At 44.0% G+C, this 15,068-nt stretch overlaps 1 protein-coding gene across 1 annotated transcript; it reads right to left on the bottom strand.

The window, feature by feature from the left end:
* Nucleotides 1-5,405: 5,405 nt before the first annotated feature.
* LOC107109978 (vomeronasal type-2 receptor 26-like) lies at nt 5,406-14,438 on the bottom strand. The gene is made up of 4 exons (XM_015410687.1): nt 14,103-14,438; nt 9,602-10,459; nt 7,410-7,536; nt 5,406-6,307 (listed from the first exon to the last, which is right to left on the bottom strand). The coding sequence occupies exons 1-4, from the start codon at nt 14,436-14,438 to the stop codon at nt 5,406-5,408; spliced, it is 2,223 nt and encodes a 740-aa protein (XP_015266173.1).
* Nucleotides 14,439-15,068: the final 630 nt, after the last annotated feature.

Genomic DNA, 15,068 nt, shown 5'->3' on the forward strand with positions numbered 1-15,068 from the left:
CTGCATACACATGCACAGAAAAGAGGGGTGTGTTAGGGACGTACAGACGACTGGAGGAGACAGGGCAGAAAATACTCAGCTGCTCTTAGACAACCAGACCAGCACTGTCATGGCAGACTAGTAAACCTCTGTTCCATTATCTTGTAAAAAAAAAAACCCATTCCCACAAAATAACCCTGAACCCTCCCCCTTGTTTTGGTTCCCCCCCCATCCCCTCCAGACTTCACTATGATATATTTAATACATATGTCATGATTATAATTGGAGCTCATTTAATAAAGCTGAATGGATAAACTTTGTTGATGATCTTGGAAATGTTGACAAATTCACAACCACCCATTCAAGCAGTCTATTTAAACAAACCCATATCTATTAGGTGCAGGGTGGGTAGGGAGAATTACATGTATGATTCTCTCCTACCCAGAAACCAAAAAAATAAATAAAAGTAGAGCAAGAAATTCAGACTGGTATAAGAATGAAAAGGAATACAAAATACCGTATTTTTCGGACCATAAGACGCACCTGACCTTAAGACGCACCTAGTTTTTAAAGGAGGAAAACAGGGAAAAAATATTGGGGGGGGGAATGAGCAGATCTGCCCTCACAGAGAAGCCAGAGCCAGTTCCTGAATAAAACTTGGTCTTAAAGGTGCCCTGGACTGTTTTGGTTTACTGGCTATGGGGGGGGGGGATGAGCAGACTTGCCTCCACAGAGAGTCTTAAAGGTGCCACTGGACTGTTTTGGTTTACTGGCTATGGGGGGGGGGAATGAGCAGATCTGCCCTCACAGAGAAGCCAGAGCTGGTTCCTGAATAAAACTTGATCTTAAAGGTGCCACTGGACTGTTTTGGATTGCTAGCTATTTTTTTTGGGGGGGGGACCTGCAGATCTGCCCTCACAGAGCAGCCAGAGCCGGTTCCTGAATAAATGCAAACTGTATATATTCATGCTGTAGATGACATTTCTGGGAAATGGCCAGGGGACACACCCCATCTAAAAGGATCTTCTGCTGCCTGGTCATGCCCGCCCATTCCCCTTTGAAAAGGAACTCTCTTTGATTTTCCAGTATCAGAGATATCATTATTTGTGTCAGCCATAACACTCCTCCCTGAACTACAGTGGTTTCCCCTAAATGATCCAGGAGGCAACATCAGGGGAAGGCCTCGGCCTCTATGCCCTGCTGCTGGCTGTCCAGAGGAACTGTTTGGCCACTGTGTGAGATGGGATGCTGGACTAGATGAACTATTGGTCTGATTCAGCTGTGCTCTTCTTATTTTCTTAATTGGAATTTTATGTATGATTCCCCTTTGTCAAAAATCCCCAGTCCCCCATGTGTGTATTCTACCTGTGGAATCTTGAAGAGATCCAAGATGGTTGCCATATGCAAGGAATTCTCGGGGTCAAGAGCCCCAATGATAGCAATAAGGTGTTTCTGGGTGCCACATTTGTAGTTAGGGATGAAACTGTGAGATTTGAACAGCAGCTCCAGAGTGGTCTGATAAGTCATCTTCTCATCATAGTAGTTCTCATAAATGTGGAACCCAAGCGTCTCATTGGGTAAGATGTGGGGGTTCTCATTGACCTCTTTTACAGCAAACTCTAAGGCTAGGATGTGCTGGTAGAACTTTAGAATCGTCCTGTAAGTTGAATTTAAGATGCTTTTTAGAGGAGCAATGCAGCAATTTAACAAGTCATCTCATTATAATATTGGCCACCTCTTTCTTGGGTCAGTCATAATTCTGCTCTGCCTCTGATTGATACACTGATTGATACATTTAATGTGTATCTTTTTTAAAAGGAAGTTAATTCCTGATGTTTCTAATCTAACAAACATATTTCCAATTAACCTTCTAGATGTCAGAACCCCAAAATTTGCTTTTCAACCAGCATCCAACTAAGCATTCCCTTTCCCAGGCAAGCAAATACCACCTTTTGTTTCTTACTGTTTAACAGCCATAGAGTTCTTAACTGTTTTCGCCTCACTGGAAGGAAGAACTCTCTCAGTTTCATGACTTTTATGTTTATTCTCTTCAGAACAACTTTCAGGTGAAAATACCGAGAAGAAGAAGAGAAGAGATTGGATTTATACCCGGCCCTTCACTTGGAGTCTCAGAGCTGCTTGCAAACTCCTTTCCCTTCCCCTCCCCACAACAGACACCCTGTGAGGTGGGTGGGGCTGAGAGAACTCTGACATAAACTGCTCTTTCAGGAACAGCTGTGCCAGAGCTTGTGACTGACCCAAGGTCACATCAGCAGGTGCAAGTGGAGGCATGGGGAATCAAACCCGGCTCTCCCAGATTAGAGTCCGCACACTTAACCACTACACCAAACTGGCACTCAGGCCATTCATTAGTTTGGGCAAGCAACATAACCTAGGCTAGCCCGATCTTGTGATATCTCAGAAGATAAGCAAGGTCAGCCCTGCTTAACACTTGGAAGGGAGACCACCAAGGAAGTCCAGGGTAGCTACGCAAAATCAGGCAATGGCAAACCACCTGTTCTTGCCTTGAAAATCCTATAGGGTTGCTATCAGTCAGCTATGATGACGATTCTCACCAAATAACTAGCAGAATGGATGGGAAATCCCAGGCTGTGCTAAAACAATTAACACCCCAAATGAGTAAGAAAAGCCATCTCACCCTGTACTTCCTACGTTCCGTAGCCCTAGGGTCCACAACCTTTTTAAGCCCAGAGGTGCTTTTGGAATTCTGACAAAGCATTGTGGGCACAGTCACAAAATGGCTGCTGCCAAAGCAACATTTTTAACAATCTGCCCAGGCAATCAGATCTCCAATAGCTACTCAGCTCCACCTGGCCCCACCCACTTTCTAAAAACACTTGGTGGGCACCAGGAAAGATGTTGGCAGACACCACGTTGGGGATCCTTGCCATAGCCCCTTGACTTTGCTTCTGTGTTTTAATAACTTGTCGATCAAAAGTCTGCCTAGTGAGAAGCTGTTCCTTGGCACCTGTAGACCACAAAAGCTTATCCTGGAATGATACGATGTTAGTCTTAAGGGTGTCACTGGACTCCTGTTTATTTCTGTTGCAACAGACCAATAGGGCTACAACCTCTGGAAGAACACTGGTACATTCAGGCATGGACAGAAACAATGATTAGGACTTGCGATTTTTTCTGGCCATGCTCCTCTGGAAGAACACTGTGTACTTATTTGTACATTCAGGCATGGACAGAAACAATTATTAGGACTTGCGATTTTTTCTGGCCATGCTGACATGATGCTGGGCAGGGGGAAATGCCTTACTCTGGAGCCTCACGCAAGTCCCACGACGGAAATGCTTTAAACTCTTCGGTATGGTACTGGTAAAAGTTGTGAGACACAATCCCACCGATTAGGAGGTCCCCTGATTGATAGCAGTGAGGTATAGCAGGGAGAATATTGTTTGAAGGGCACCTAGTGCTATCGACTTGGTACACAATTTGAGACAGAAGCAATAGCAACACCATGGGCTCCATCCTTACAGCAAAACTCTGTTCTAGGCACAGATTCTCCTGTGCCCATCAAAGGCTACTGTAGGGGGTTCATCTAAACTCTTCTTAAAAGAAAACAAAAAAGAAACCCTGTCTTCCTTTTTTTTTGTTTCAGTGTGGAAGGAAAGAAAGGCCTTGAATAACAGGCCACTGTATAGATTCTGTCAGAGGCAATCTCTCTCATCCATGCAAGATGTGAACGATCAAACAGACAGAGCCATGGCTTGGCCTACCTCCCAGCTCTCAGTAGCAAATGAGAGGGTTATTTTAATACAAAAACTTGTTTATTGAATAGGTTTCTAGCACGTCCTGAAAAGTCACTAGAGATTTGGCCAACTGATAAAGAAATTACAATGATTTGGAGTAGTCCAGGGAGATATAATTGGCTCTGCCAAGTATGACCTTGGGTAGCACCATCAGTAACAAACATGGTCCTTTTTTAATTGCTGACCATAAGTCAACTCTGATCCTCAGGGATACTCCAAGCAGAAGTGGCTTTGAGATTTTCAGGAACACTAACAAGGAAATTAGACCCCAACTGGAGTCTGGGATTGGAGAAAGTTCTAAATGCTTGTGAGATGGCCAAAGCCTACTAGGAAACTAGCATAACACCATCTGAACTTATTCTATTTGTGAGTGGAGTTTGTGGAGTTTTTTCTTTCCTTTTGCCCCCAAAGAGGAAAATTAACAATATTCAGAAGCTGGAGTCATCAGCAATTTTTTATCATCAAAGAACCAAATTATGGCAACCTTTCAGGGCAAAGGATCTACAGAGAGCTACCCATTGTAACTACTGGGTTATACTCAGATGTAGAGTTTCCAACTTCAGGTTTAGAAACACCTGGAGATTTGAGGGTAGAGCTGGGTCAGGGTGGGCTTTAGGGAGAGGAGGGACCTCAGTAAGGTATAATGCCATACAGTCCACCCTCCAAAGCATCCATCTTCTCCAGGAGAAATGGAATAAGTGTTTCAAATAAATAAATAAGCTATCTATGTAGTCTGGAGATCAGCTGTAATTCTGGGGGATCTCCAGGCCCCACCTGGAGGTTGGCTACACTACCCAAATGTGATTTTTGTTGTTGTTTTTCTCCAACCACCACATTGAAGAAGATCAATGGGAGGTCTCCCATCACAACAACAGACCTTGCAACCCATTCAGAGTAGCAGACAGTGAGGAACACAGTACTTCAGTTTTAGTTTTTATTGGACATACTGATAACAGAAGAAAAAGCAGGGGAATGCAGGCAGATTGAAAGCTGAATGCAAAATGCAAATTGTGGGGAATAATTCTGCTATGAGCAACTGGATGGTCTGCAGAATTAAAACTTGGGGGGGGACATATTTAAACTTCCCTGACGTGTGAAAGAGCAGGTGATGGCCTCTTTTGGAATTGTTTTCCTCTCTGTGGCAAACTAGGAGAAGGGGCTTTAATCTTCCCCCTGGAAATCACTCTGGTTATAAAAGATTAATTGATTCCTCTAACCTCCATGTCAGTAATGATCACAGCCAAGCCAAACTCCTTCCCTTTGGGGGAAGAAATTTTGCAATCACTCTTTTCTCTTTAGCTTTTAGACATCAACCCATTTGCTTTTAGGTGACAAAGGTTATTAATTGATCAACTTCACCTGATTAAAAAAATAGCAGTAGGTCCAGCTGTTCCTTTCCCCCATACACCGAGACAGGTACTTTCCCCTCCCTTCAACTGGGAAAGATCACACGCTCCATGATCCCATGGATATTTAATGAATCTATTATCCATTCCTTATTCATATGAAGTGGTCATTTTTTTTTTTGTTTCCTTTGAATATATTATTGCATTAGGGTAGGCCAAGGTACCTATCGAAAGTGGGCTGGTGACTCCCACCCACATAGAAACCACAGAAAGAATGCATAGGAAACTCCAGTGGAAGACTTTATTTATTGCTCTTTATTAGTTGTTCCCTGTCATTCAGTTCAGGCCTTAGCAGAATAATGAAGCACTTTGGGGAAAAGATACAAACCAGTAACCCAGCACTGGAGGCCAAGATGGAGAAGATCTCCATGGCCACCATGTATTTCCCCTTGGTGCTCAGGTAAGTTGGGAAAAAGGACACCCATACACTGCAAAACACAAGCATACTGAAGGTGATGAACTTGGCTTCGTTAAAACTGTCTGGCAGCTTCCTGGCTAGGAAAGCCACAATCAAGCTGATGACGGACAGAAATCCCATGTAGCCCAGGACAATATAAAACATGAGAACAGACCCTTCCTTACACTCTATGATGATCTCTCTGCTGAATGACTGTGTGTCAAAGTTTGGGAATGGAGGAGAAGTTCCTAACCATAGCAGACAAATCCCTGCTTGAATGAGTGAGCAGGAAAGTACAATGGAGAAGGCCAGTCTTTCCCCCACCCATTTCCTCATGTTGGATCCTGGCTTGGTGGCTGTGAAAGCTACAACTACAGTGACTGTTTTGGCTAGCACACAAGAAACAGCCACAGTGAAGATGACACCAAAAACAGATTGTTGGAGGAAGCAGGTCACTTTGTTTGGTTGTCCAAGGAAAAACAAAGAGCAGAGGAAGCAAAGTAGGAGAGCAATGAGAAGTATATAGGTGATATCCCGGTTGTTTGCTTTGACAATGGGGGTGTCTTTGTGTTTAATGAAAATCCCTAAAACTATGCTTGTGATACAGGATAAACAAACAGCTACAGAAGCCAAACTAATTCCTAAAGATTCCTCATAAGACAGAAAGCTGATTGTCTTGGGCAGACATCGATCATGGCCCTTGCTGGGATACTCATCTTCTGGGCAGTTGATACAGTTGTCCATGTCTGACAAAAAAGAAGAAGAGGAGTTCCCTCATGTAACAGAGGACTGATCCCCAGAATTGTCATGTGTGAGAAAGCAAGACTTCCCCAGTTGCCATTTGAGATTGTGAAGCTGATCTAGAGAGAGAGGGCAGGATGGTATTGTCCAACCTCAAGATATTGGAATTTCAACCCATTCAGGAATTGGATGGGAGACCACCTGCAGAGAAAAGCAATGGCAAACCACCTCTGCTTCTGACTTGCCTTGAAAGCCCCTTGCTGGGGTCACCAGAAGACAGTTCTGAATTGAACAGACATATGTATATAAGGTGATCTAACTCCATTTTGCATAGAGGGAGAAAACTCTCTGGTCCTTGACATTTTTCAGAAAAAGACAATCCATTTATTTGTTTCATGTGACAGGTTTACTATGGGTGATTCCGCACTAGACCTTAAATTCTGGTTCAACCCTGTCCCTGAACTTACATTCTACACTACACTCAAGTTCACCCCTGTAATTATCTCAGGGTATTTTTTGTTCCCATATTACATTGAGGTCACCCCGGCTTTGCCCCACACTTGGCCCAGGATAAACAGATGATATTTATAACCAGGGATAAATGCAAGATATTGTGTTGCGAGTTGAACTCTGATAACAGGGATGAGATCCAAGTGTGGAAAGGACCTATGTTTGAAATGCTCCAGGGGCCTTCAAAGGATGCTGGTTGCATGCTGGATGGATTTTCATGGGTATGAATGAGTAATTTGGTCTTAGTTCATGTAACAGTAGGCCCAGTTGTTCACAGGTGCCTCCTGTAGTGACCTCCTTGGGCCATGGTAGTCAGCTGAATGCAAGGGGAAGCCATCTCCACTACCACAATTGATTTGCAGCATCCAATCTATGGTGGACTTGTCACCTAGAAGATAGACCAGGCACTTGATGGAGCCCTGAGAAAGGTGTCCATGCTCAGTATTGATGAGTATTGTCACACAAACAGCCCTGCTGCTCAGGGACTCTTTAACCTTTTCCTAAAAGTTGTAGGCCAGTGTCTTAAGAGTGGGGATGTGCACTGTTTGATACATTACCAGTTGATCTTGTTTATCAGGTTGATGCTATGTCACCTACCCTTCTGCCTTGAAATCTTCCCTTCAGAGCACAGCTGGCAATCATAGCAGCAGAATTTCTCTCCTTCCCTTTTTTTCTTCTGAGAACCAGGATGGCAATATGTGTTACACTCAGAAAGAGGTGGAATCTGTTGGAAAAAAAGCATTTCAAGATGTGAACAAGAAGGCTGTTTAAGTACCATCAAGTAGCCCCCAACTCATGAAGACCCTATGAATCAACATCCTCCAAAATGTCCTGTCATCAACAGCCTTGGCCAGGTCTTTGAGTCCATCTCATGTTGGGTCTTCCTCTTTTCCCGCTGCCTTTAACTTTTCTGAGCACTGTTGTCTATTCCAGCATCTTCTCATAATGTGACCAATGCACGATAGCATCAGTTTCATGATTTTCACTTCTAGGGAGAATTCAGGCTTTACTTGATCTACAACCCACTTATTTGAGAGGCCTACGGTGTCCATACAACTCTCCTCCAACACCTCGTTTCAGGAGACATTATTGTATTATTCATCAATTGCTGAAGCAAGAAAGAAGTGGATTGTTCCAGTGGCCTTGTATTGATAATCGTATGTAAAAATAACAAGAACTTTCTAAATTCAAGGTGAGTGACTGCTTTGGTCTGAAGCAGCTGAACAAAGTTTGAGTCCAGTGGCACCTTTAAGACCAAACAAAGTTTTATTCAAGATATAACCTTGATAAAACTTTGTTGGTCCTAAAGGTGCCACTGGACTCAAATGTTGTTCTGCTAAACTGGTTAGATAGAAGTTTTTGAATATATTTATAGTTTGAAAGGAAACTGGGGATCTGAGAAAAGAAAGGCTCAGTCCACTGGTTTCTCCCATGAAGTTGATATAAAGAATGGGTTGCCAGCAACCCACCACAAAACATTCTCTGATTCCCTGACATACTGGCTGCAACCTAATAAAATGTATAGAAAACATTTCACAGTGTTTCAGCAGTATACAAAATACTTTTTATAAGATTATGAGGAATATATACGCTCAGTGCTTCTGTTACTTTCCCAACAGGTTAACGACTGATGAGCCACCAAGGTCAACTGCCCTGAGCCTGCCCTGGCTGGGAGAGTGGGGTATAAATCAAATAAAGAAATAAATAAGTTATGCAGCAAAAGATAAACTGGAGAACAGAGCAGTCAGTGGAATGTCCACACAAAGCCACACCTGGTCAAAGCCAGTTTGCCATTCCATTAGATAATCTCGAATGACCAATTTCTTTCCTTCCAGAGCCGTGAGGTCCCACCTTCCAACTTTCGCCCTGAAGAAGGACTTGTTGGGGAATGTGACTAGATTTGTGATATCACATCCTCCCTCCACTTCTCTATGAATGTTGAAGGATACCTTTTCTCCTGCTGAGTTGTTAAATGCATTGCCTTGAAGAAACAGGTGGAGCTGGTTGAAAGGGAAAATAAATAACTCTTCAGTTTTTCATTCAGATATTTCATTTCTTTATTTATCTTCAATTCTTGACCACCCTTTCCCACTTACGCGGGGCTCTGGGAGGTTTACAACAGAAAGTCAATGCATTATAAAACCAATTACATTATAAAACCGATTAGAACCATAATACTTTTTTTTGGGCTGATGTTTTGTTATATGCTTCCTTCTAGACCCAACCTGAAAAATACACCTACTTTGCATGACAGAATAATGAAAATGTGCACCTCCTCTTTATTTTGGAAAGTTATGTGGGCCATGCAGTCCCCAGGCTGAGGGATCCAGTAGTAGGAAATTTGAAGGATCCAGTAGTAGGAATTCACTCATAGGAAATGTGAAAAGGCCACTTTCAGAGATCCTGGGGAGTTACCACTGTTTGGAAGGGACAAGACTAATCTTAGGAGGCCAATAGTCTGATTTGGTATGAGATAGCCTTATGTGGTTTGTGTCAGGCTTGATATCTAGAAGGGAATATGAACCCACAAAACATTGTCCCATGGACAATGTGTACATAAGCATCTCACATATGCAAAGGGGGCTCTGACTCCCCAAAGCTTATACCATGAAAAGCTGGTTGGTCTCCAAGGTTCTACTGGACCCAAATCTAGATCTTCTACTTTAGACCAACATGGCCGCTCTTCTGTAATATTGCATATGTTGTTCATGGAGGAGCACATTAGATATTGTTTCACTTTGAACTAATCGGTTCATTAAAAGAAAAGTAGAGAATAGCAAAGACATTACCTGCCAAGGCTGAAGTTCTTGAAATCTAGCTCTTTTGTTATTCCTCCATGCTCTAACATTGGATCGGGATGAGTACCTAGTATGCAAAGCATGTGCAATGGCATGGACAGCATTGTAGATGCTATAGCTGTGGCCAGTCATGTGCATTTCAAAAACTGGCGCTGGGAGTCTTTCCAGTTTCTCCTCCCCAGTACAAGCATCATCAATTTCTACAGACTCATTCCCATTTGGAGCCATACAGTCAAATGTTTGCTCCCAAAAGTACTTCAAAAACTCATTTCCGTCTCCTCCCCCATAAAGATTTATGCCTTGAAGAAAAGTACGGAAACCTGGAAGTTCACGTGAGTGGATTGTGAAAGAGATCGCCCCATGGAAGAACCGGAAATCCCCAAATCTTTGGATGCCTGTTAGGACAAAATCCGTCTGGGCTGTCAAAATCCAAACCTTACTAAATGTATGATCAGTTGCAAAGGGGCAAAAAAATATATAGACATTCAGTATTATAATTGTGTTTGGATCTCCATAGACAATAAATGTATTGACTTTTCTATCTATGAAATAAATATCAAGGTATGGGACTTGGCCTGTAAAATCGTTATGATCATCCCATTGCACTTTCTGGCTGATTCTTTCAGTGAAGGCCAAGCAAATTCCACTTTGAGAAAGCAATGGCTCTACAGCCTTTAAGAAACGTTCTCCACTGTTATCATCTGCAGCCAGGAGCCCCACCCACATCCATCCAAAATGGAGAAGTAATTGAACAATCCCGGGATAATAACGGTCTTCTTTTGGGACCATGCGGTAAAAGGAGAACTCTTTTGTATCACTCTCCTCTGAAGCAAATGATCCGTATGTGAACTAAGAAGAAATGTAAAGACAGTTAGGAAGATTTTTGTATAGTTCTGCCTACCTGGTGATTCCCTCTTCATTTGCTGAATGAATGTTCAGATTTCAGTGAGAGTCAAAGTATCTGCACTTGGTAATGAAGAAATCAAAATCCCACCCAAATGGATCTTGTTCATTAATATAAGAATTGTAAATAAGCAATTGTAAATAAGCATTAAATTTATGAATCACCCACCCTGCAAGCAGGTCGATTTACAGCCTTATAAAAACATTTAAAATACAATCATTATATATAATTGAATTTGCTAACAGTAAGTCAATAATTTAAAACTGATCCAAGATAGCGATATGAGAATCCACCTTTACCAGCCACACCACTGTCCTTCATGGCAGGATGGGGAAGGGTATGTGAGGACCATAGAAAGGAGCGAAAGGGTGCAAGTCTTAACCTCACATTCCTGTCCTCAACTAAAAGCCTGGTGGAACATCTCTGCTTTACAGGCATTGTGGAATGGCATCAGATCCCTCAAGCCCAGGGGTCATTTCCTGCAGGAGCGCACAGGAGCGGAGCTCCGGCAGTAAAGAGCCCAGGGGGCGGGCACATGCAACAAGCCCCACCCCCTGCTCCCAGCAGCCTTCTGTCAGAGTAAGAAGCAGCCAGATAAATTACAGAGCCCCCCCCCCGGTCCAAAACAGTCCAGTGGCACCTTTAAGACCAAGTTTTATTCAGGTACAAGCTCTCCCTTCTCTGCGAGGACAGATCTGCACATTCCCTCCAATAGCTAGCAATCCAAAACAGTCCAGTGGAGCCTGAGTGGTGGGTGTTGCCTTCTGATACACTTCCGGTGATGTCAGGGGGTGTGGCATATGCGAATAAGTTAATGAGTTATGCTAATGAGCTCATGCACCTCATTTTCTACGAAATGACCCCTGCTCAAGCCCAATGCTCCCTCTAAGCTGTGGAGTCTTGTGAGGAAAAATGATTCTTTGTGAAATACTGGCATTAAAGTTGTGAGCGAGTGATTTGACTACTGCATAAATTAGTTTGCTCTGGAGCTATCCTTCCCGAGCTAAAAAAATATATGTATGAGTTGGAGGCTAAAAACTTTGAGCCAGCTTACACTAACTCAGCTTAGAGGGAACACTGCTCAGGGCCCTGATGTTATTCCGCAGAATTCCACCAGATAGGGGCCAGGACCAAGAAGGCCCTGGCCCTAGTCGATGACAGCGAAGCCTCCTTAGAACTGGGAATGATCAACAAGTTGTTACTAGCCAATCTCAGCATTTCTTTGGGGACATACTGAAGGAGGTGGTCCTGAAGGCAAAAGAGGAACATGAACTACATTTAGAGCCAGTTTGGGCAATGTGTGGGGGAGAGATGCAAGAGAGTGCCTCCCCCCATGTGTGCCAGATAGGGATGCCATCCAAACGGAACACTTTGCTATGTTTCCATGGCAAAGAACCATCTTGGATGGCATTTCATTTCACAGACGTTCCTCAACAGCAACAGATAGCCCTGACCTGGATGGCCCGGGCTAGCTTGATCTCATCAGATCCTGGAGGCTAAGCAGGGTCAGCCCTGGTTAGTACTTGGACGGGAGACCACCGAGAAAGTCCAGTGTTGCTGCACAGAGGCAGGCAGTGGCAAACCACCTCTGAATGTCTCTTCCCTAGAAAACTGTACGGGGTCACAGCAAGTCATCTATGACTTGATGGCACTTCCCACCTTCCCACCTCCACGTTCTCTAACTGTAAAAGAGGACCTGGGACAAACCTTTGTCTGTACCCCTGGACTGGCAGGCAGCAGTGCAGTGCCTGGGGTGGGGGTGGAAGAAGAGTTGAGACCTTTCCTCCAGCTCCATCCCTTAGTAGACTCAAAGGAGAGGAAGAAAATACACATTTAACATGCATACTAAACATCCTTTGTGTATCCCTTGATCTTTAAAGGTTGACCTTTCCTCCTCTCTAGGTGAAACTTTTAAACCTCTCAACAATGGAATGTTTGCATGTTTGGCCCACTGCCATGATGGGGCTATTTGGGGCTCTGCCCCCTTTCATAAGGACCCTTCCCTAGAACAATCTGGGATCCTTTCATTTCTTTTGTATAAGTCCTCAGTGTAGAGAAAAGCCTTTCAGCCAGATCATGGAAGTAAATCATTTCAGTCTTGGAAGCAGGGGTCGTTTCATAGAAAAAGAGTTAGGGGAACTCATTAGCATAACTCATTAGCATATGCCACACCTCCTGACATCAGGGGCCCGGTGGTGAACCTGCAAGGCCGGCAGGAGTGCGAGGAAGCCCCGCCAAGGCCCTCCCTGACCCCAGGCAGGCAGGGGTGGGGAGAGGCGGGGAGGAAGCAACTTACCCTCCCTCTTCTCCTGCCTCCTCCTGGCTGAATGAGGGCCGGAAGCAGGGCAGCCGGAAGCAGGGGGTGGGGCTTCTTCGTGTGCTCCGCCCCCGCACCTCACCCGGGGGAACTGTGATCCCCCGCGATCCCCCCTGAATCGACCTATGCTTGGAAGACAAACATTCAGCTGTTGTGTAGATTGGGGAGGAGTTAAGAGAAGAGAAGAAGAAGAAGAAGAGATTGGATTTCTACCCTGCCCTTCACTACCCAAAGGTGTCTCAGAGCGGCTTACAAACTCCTTTCCTTTCCCCTCCCCACAACAGACACCCTGGGTGGTAGGTGGGGCTGAGAGAGCTCTTGACAGAAACGGCTCTTTTTCAAGGACAGCTCTTATTAGAACTACGGCTTGCCCAAGGTCATCCAGCCAGGTGCAAGTGGAGGAGTGGGGAATCAAACCCGGTTCTCCCAGATTAGAGTCCATGCACTTAACCACTACACCAAACTGACTAAATACACTGAGGCTTTACACAATAGATATGAAAGGATCACAGATTTTTCTGGGGAATTAGCCAGGGAGAGCAAGGAGGGAAGAAATTGGAGGGGGGGCTATCAATACTACATTCCCTTAATCAGGGCTCTTTTTGTATCAGGAACTCCTTTCCATATTAGGTGACACACCCCTAATGTAGCCAATCCTCCAAGACCTTACAGAGCTCTTCTTACAGGGGCTACTGTAAGCTCTTGGAGAATTGGCTACATTAGGGGTGTGTCGCCTAACATGCAAAGGAGTTCTTGCTACAAAAAGAGCCCTGCGGCCTTTCTTGCCTCATCCCCCCTCCCCAAAAAAGTATCTGCCAAATGGTTTTTGCATTTTGGAGAATCTACTGCAAGATCAGGGTGAGACAAAGAGGCACATATGTTCTAGAGACAGAGATTGTTCTGTACAGTTGTGTACAGGCAGAAAAATAATGGCAAAAATGGCAGCCCCAGCAGAATTTTTTTCTCACAAGCGACAAAATCCTGGCTATGGGCCCGCTGCCTGTTCTCGTTCACCTTTGTGACTTATCTCTCTTTGGTTGGCCACCATGTGAGACTAGGACTAGATGCTGGACTAGATGGACCATTGATCTGATCCAGCAGAGATCTTCTTATGTTGTCTTTGGTCTTTTACAATCAGAGGTGGCTTTAGTTTTTTCAAAACTCACCTCTCCCTGTTCATGTAGCACAAAATCTCCCCCAGAATAACAATAGAAGAATGACATGTGTGACCTTTTTAAAAAATAAAAAATTCCCCTGTGCATGCATCCTACCTGTGGAATCTTGAAGGGATCCAAGAGGTTTGCCATATGGAAGGAGCTCTCAGAGTCAAGAGCCCCAATGACAGCTATAAGGTTTTTCTGGGTGCCACATTTGTAGTTTGGGACAAAACTGTGTGATTTGAACAGCAGTTCCAGAGTGCTGTAATAGGTAATCTCATCAATGTTGTAGTTATCACAGATGTGGAACCCAAGAGTCTCATTGGGCAAGAGGTGGGGGTTCTCATTGACCTCCTTTACGGCGAATGCCAGGGCAAGCGCATGCTGGTAGAACTTCGGGATTTTGCTGTAAATAGATTTTAAAGTTCTTTTAGAGGAGAGTTGGACCATTTCCCGAGACATTTCATTACAATATGGGACTAGTTCAGTTCTGATTTACTTCATTCAATGTGAAGTGTTGGAGGGTTTTTTTGTTTTTGTTTTAAATAGGGAATTATTGAATGGTGGCTCTAATAAACTTCAGAACCACAATACTGGTGTTGAGTTTTGATATGCTTATGACTCGTTCTTGAACTGTCATACAGCCAAATGTTGTCTGCTTTGAAGGAAACAAATGCCAGCGACACTCCTTAGACTTGGAGACTGACAAACTCCTTAACTGCTTTTGCTCTGTTTTGTTATTTTTATTAATTTAAAGCATTTTTATGCTGCCTTTCCACCCGATCTGGGTCCCCAAGAAGAAGAAGAAAAAGAAGAAGAGAAGAGATTGGATTTATACCCCGCCCTTCACTCAGAGTCTCAGAGCAGCTTACAAACTCCTTTCCCTCTGTGGGCAATGCTCCCTCTAAGCCATGGAGTTTTGTGAGCAAAACTTCTACTTTGTGAGCACTGTTCCCGCAAAGCTGAGTTAGTGTGAGCTAGTTCACAGTTTTTTTAGCCTCCAGCTCACACATTTTTTTTGTGTTCACTCAGGAAGGATGGCTCCAGAGCAAACTAACTTATGCAGTAGCCAAATCACTC

The sequence above is a fragment of the Gekko japonicus genome, unplaced genomic scaffold (genome assembly GCF_001447785.1).
Source record: "Gekko japonicus isolate JY-2015 unplaced genomic scaffold, Gekko_japonicus_V1.1 scaffold5837, whole genome shotgun sequence".
In the NCBI taxonomy this organism is placed as follows: Eukaryota; Metazoa; Chordata; class Lepidosauria; order Squamata; family Gekkonidae; genus Gekko; species Gekko japonicus.

Bases quoted from the DNA above. Each gene is read 5' to 3' on its own strand.
- LOC107109978 (XM_015410687.1), bottom strand. From the start codon at position 14,438: ATGGTCCAACTCTCCTCTAAAAGAACTTTAAAATCTATTTACAGCAAA. The intron at 10,460-14,102 runs GTAGGATGCATG...ATTTCTTCTTAG, and splicing joins ATCCCTTCAAGATTCCACAG to TTCACATACGGATCATTTGC. The intron at 6,308-7,409 runs GTAGGTGACATA...CTTTTTTGTCAG, and splicing joins GAAGATTTCAAGGCAGAAGG to ACATGGACAACTGTATCAAC.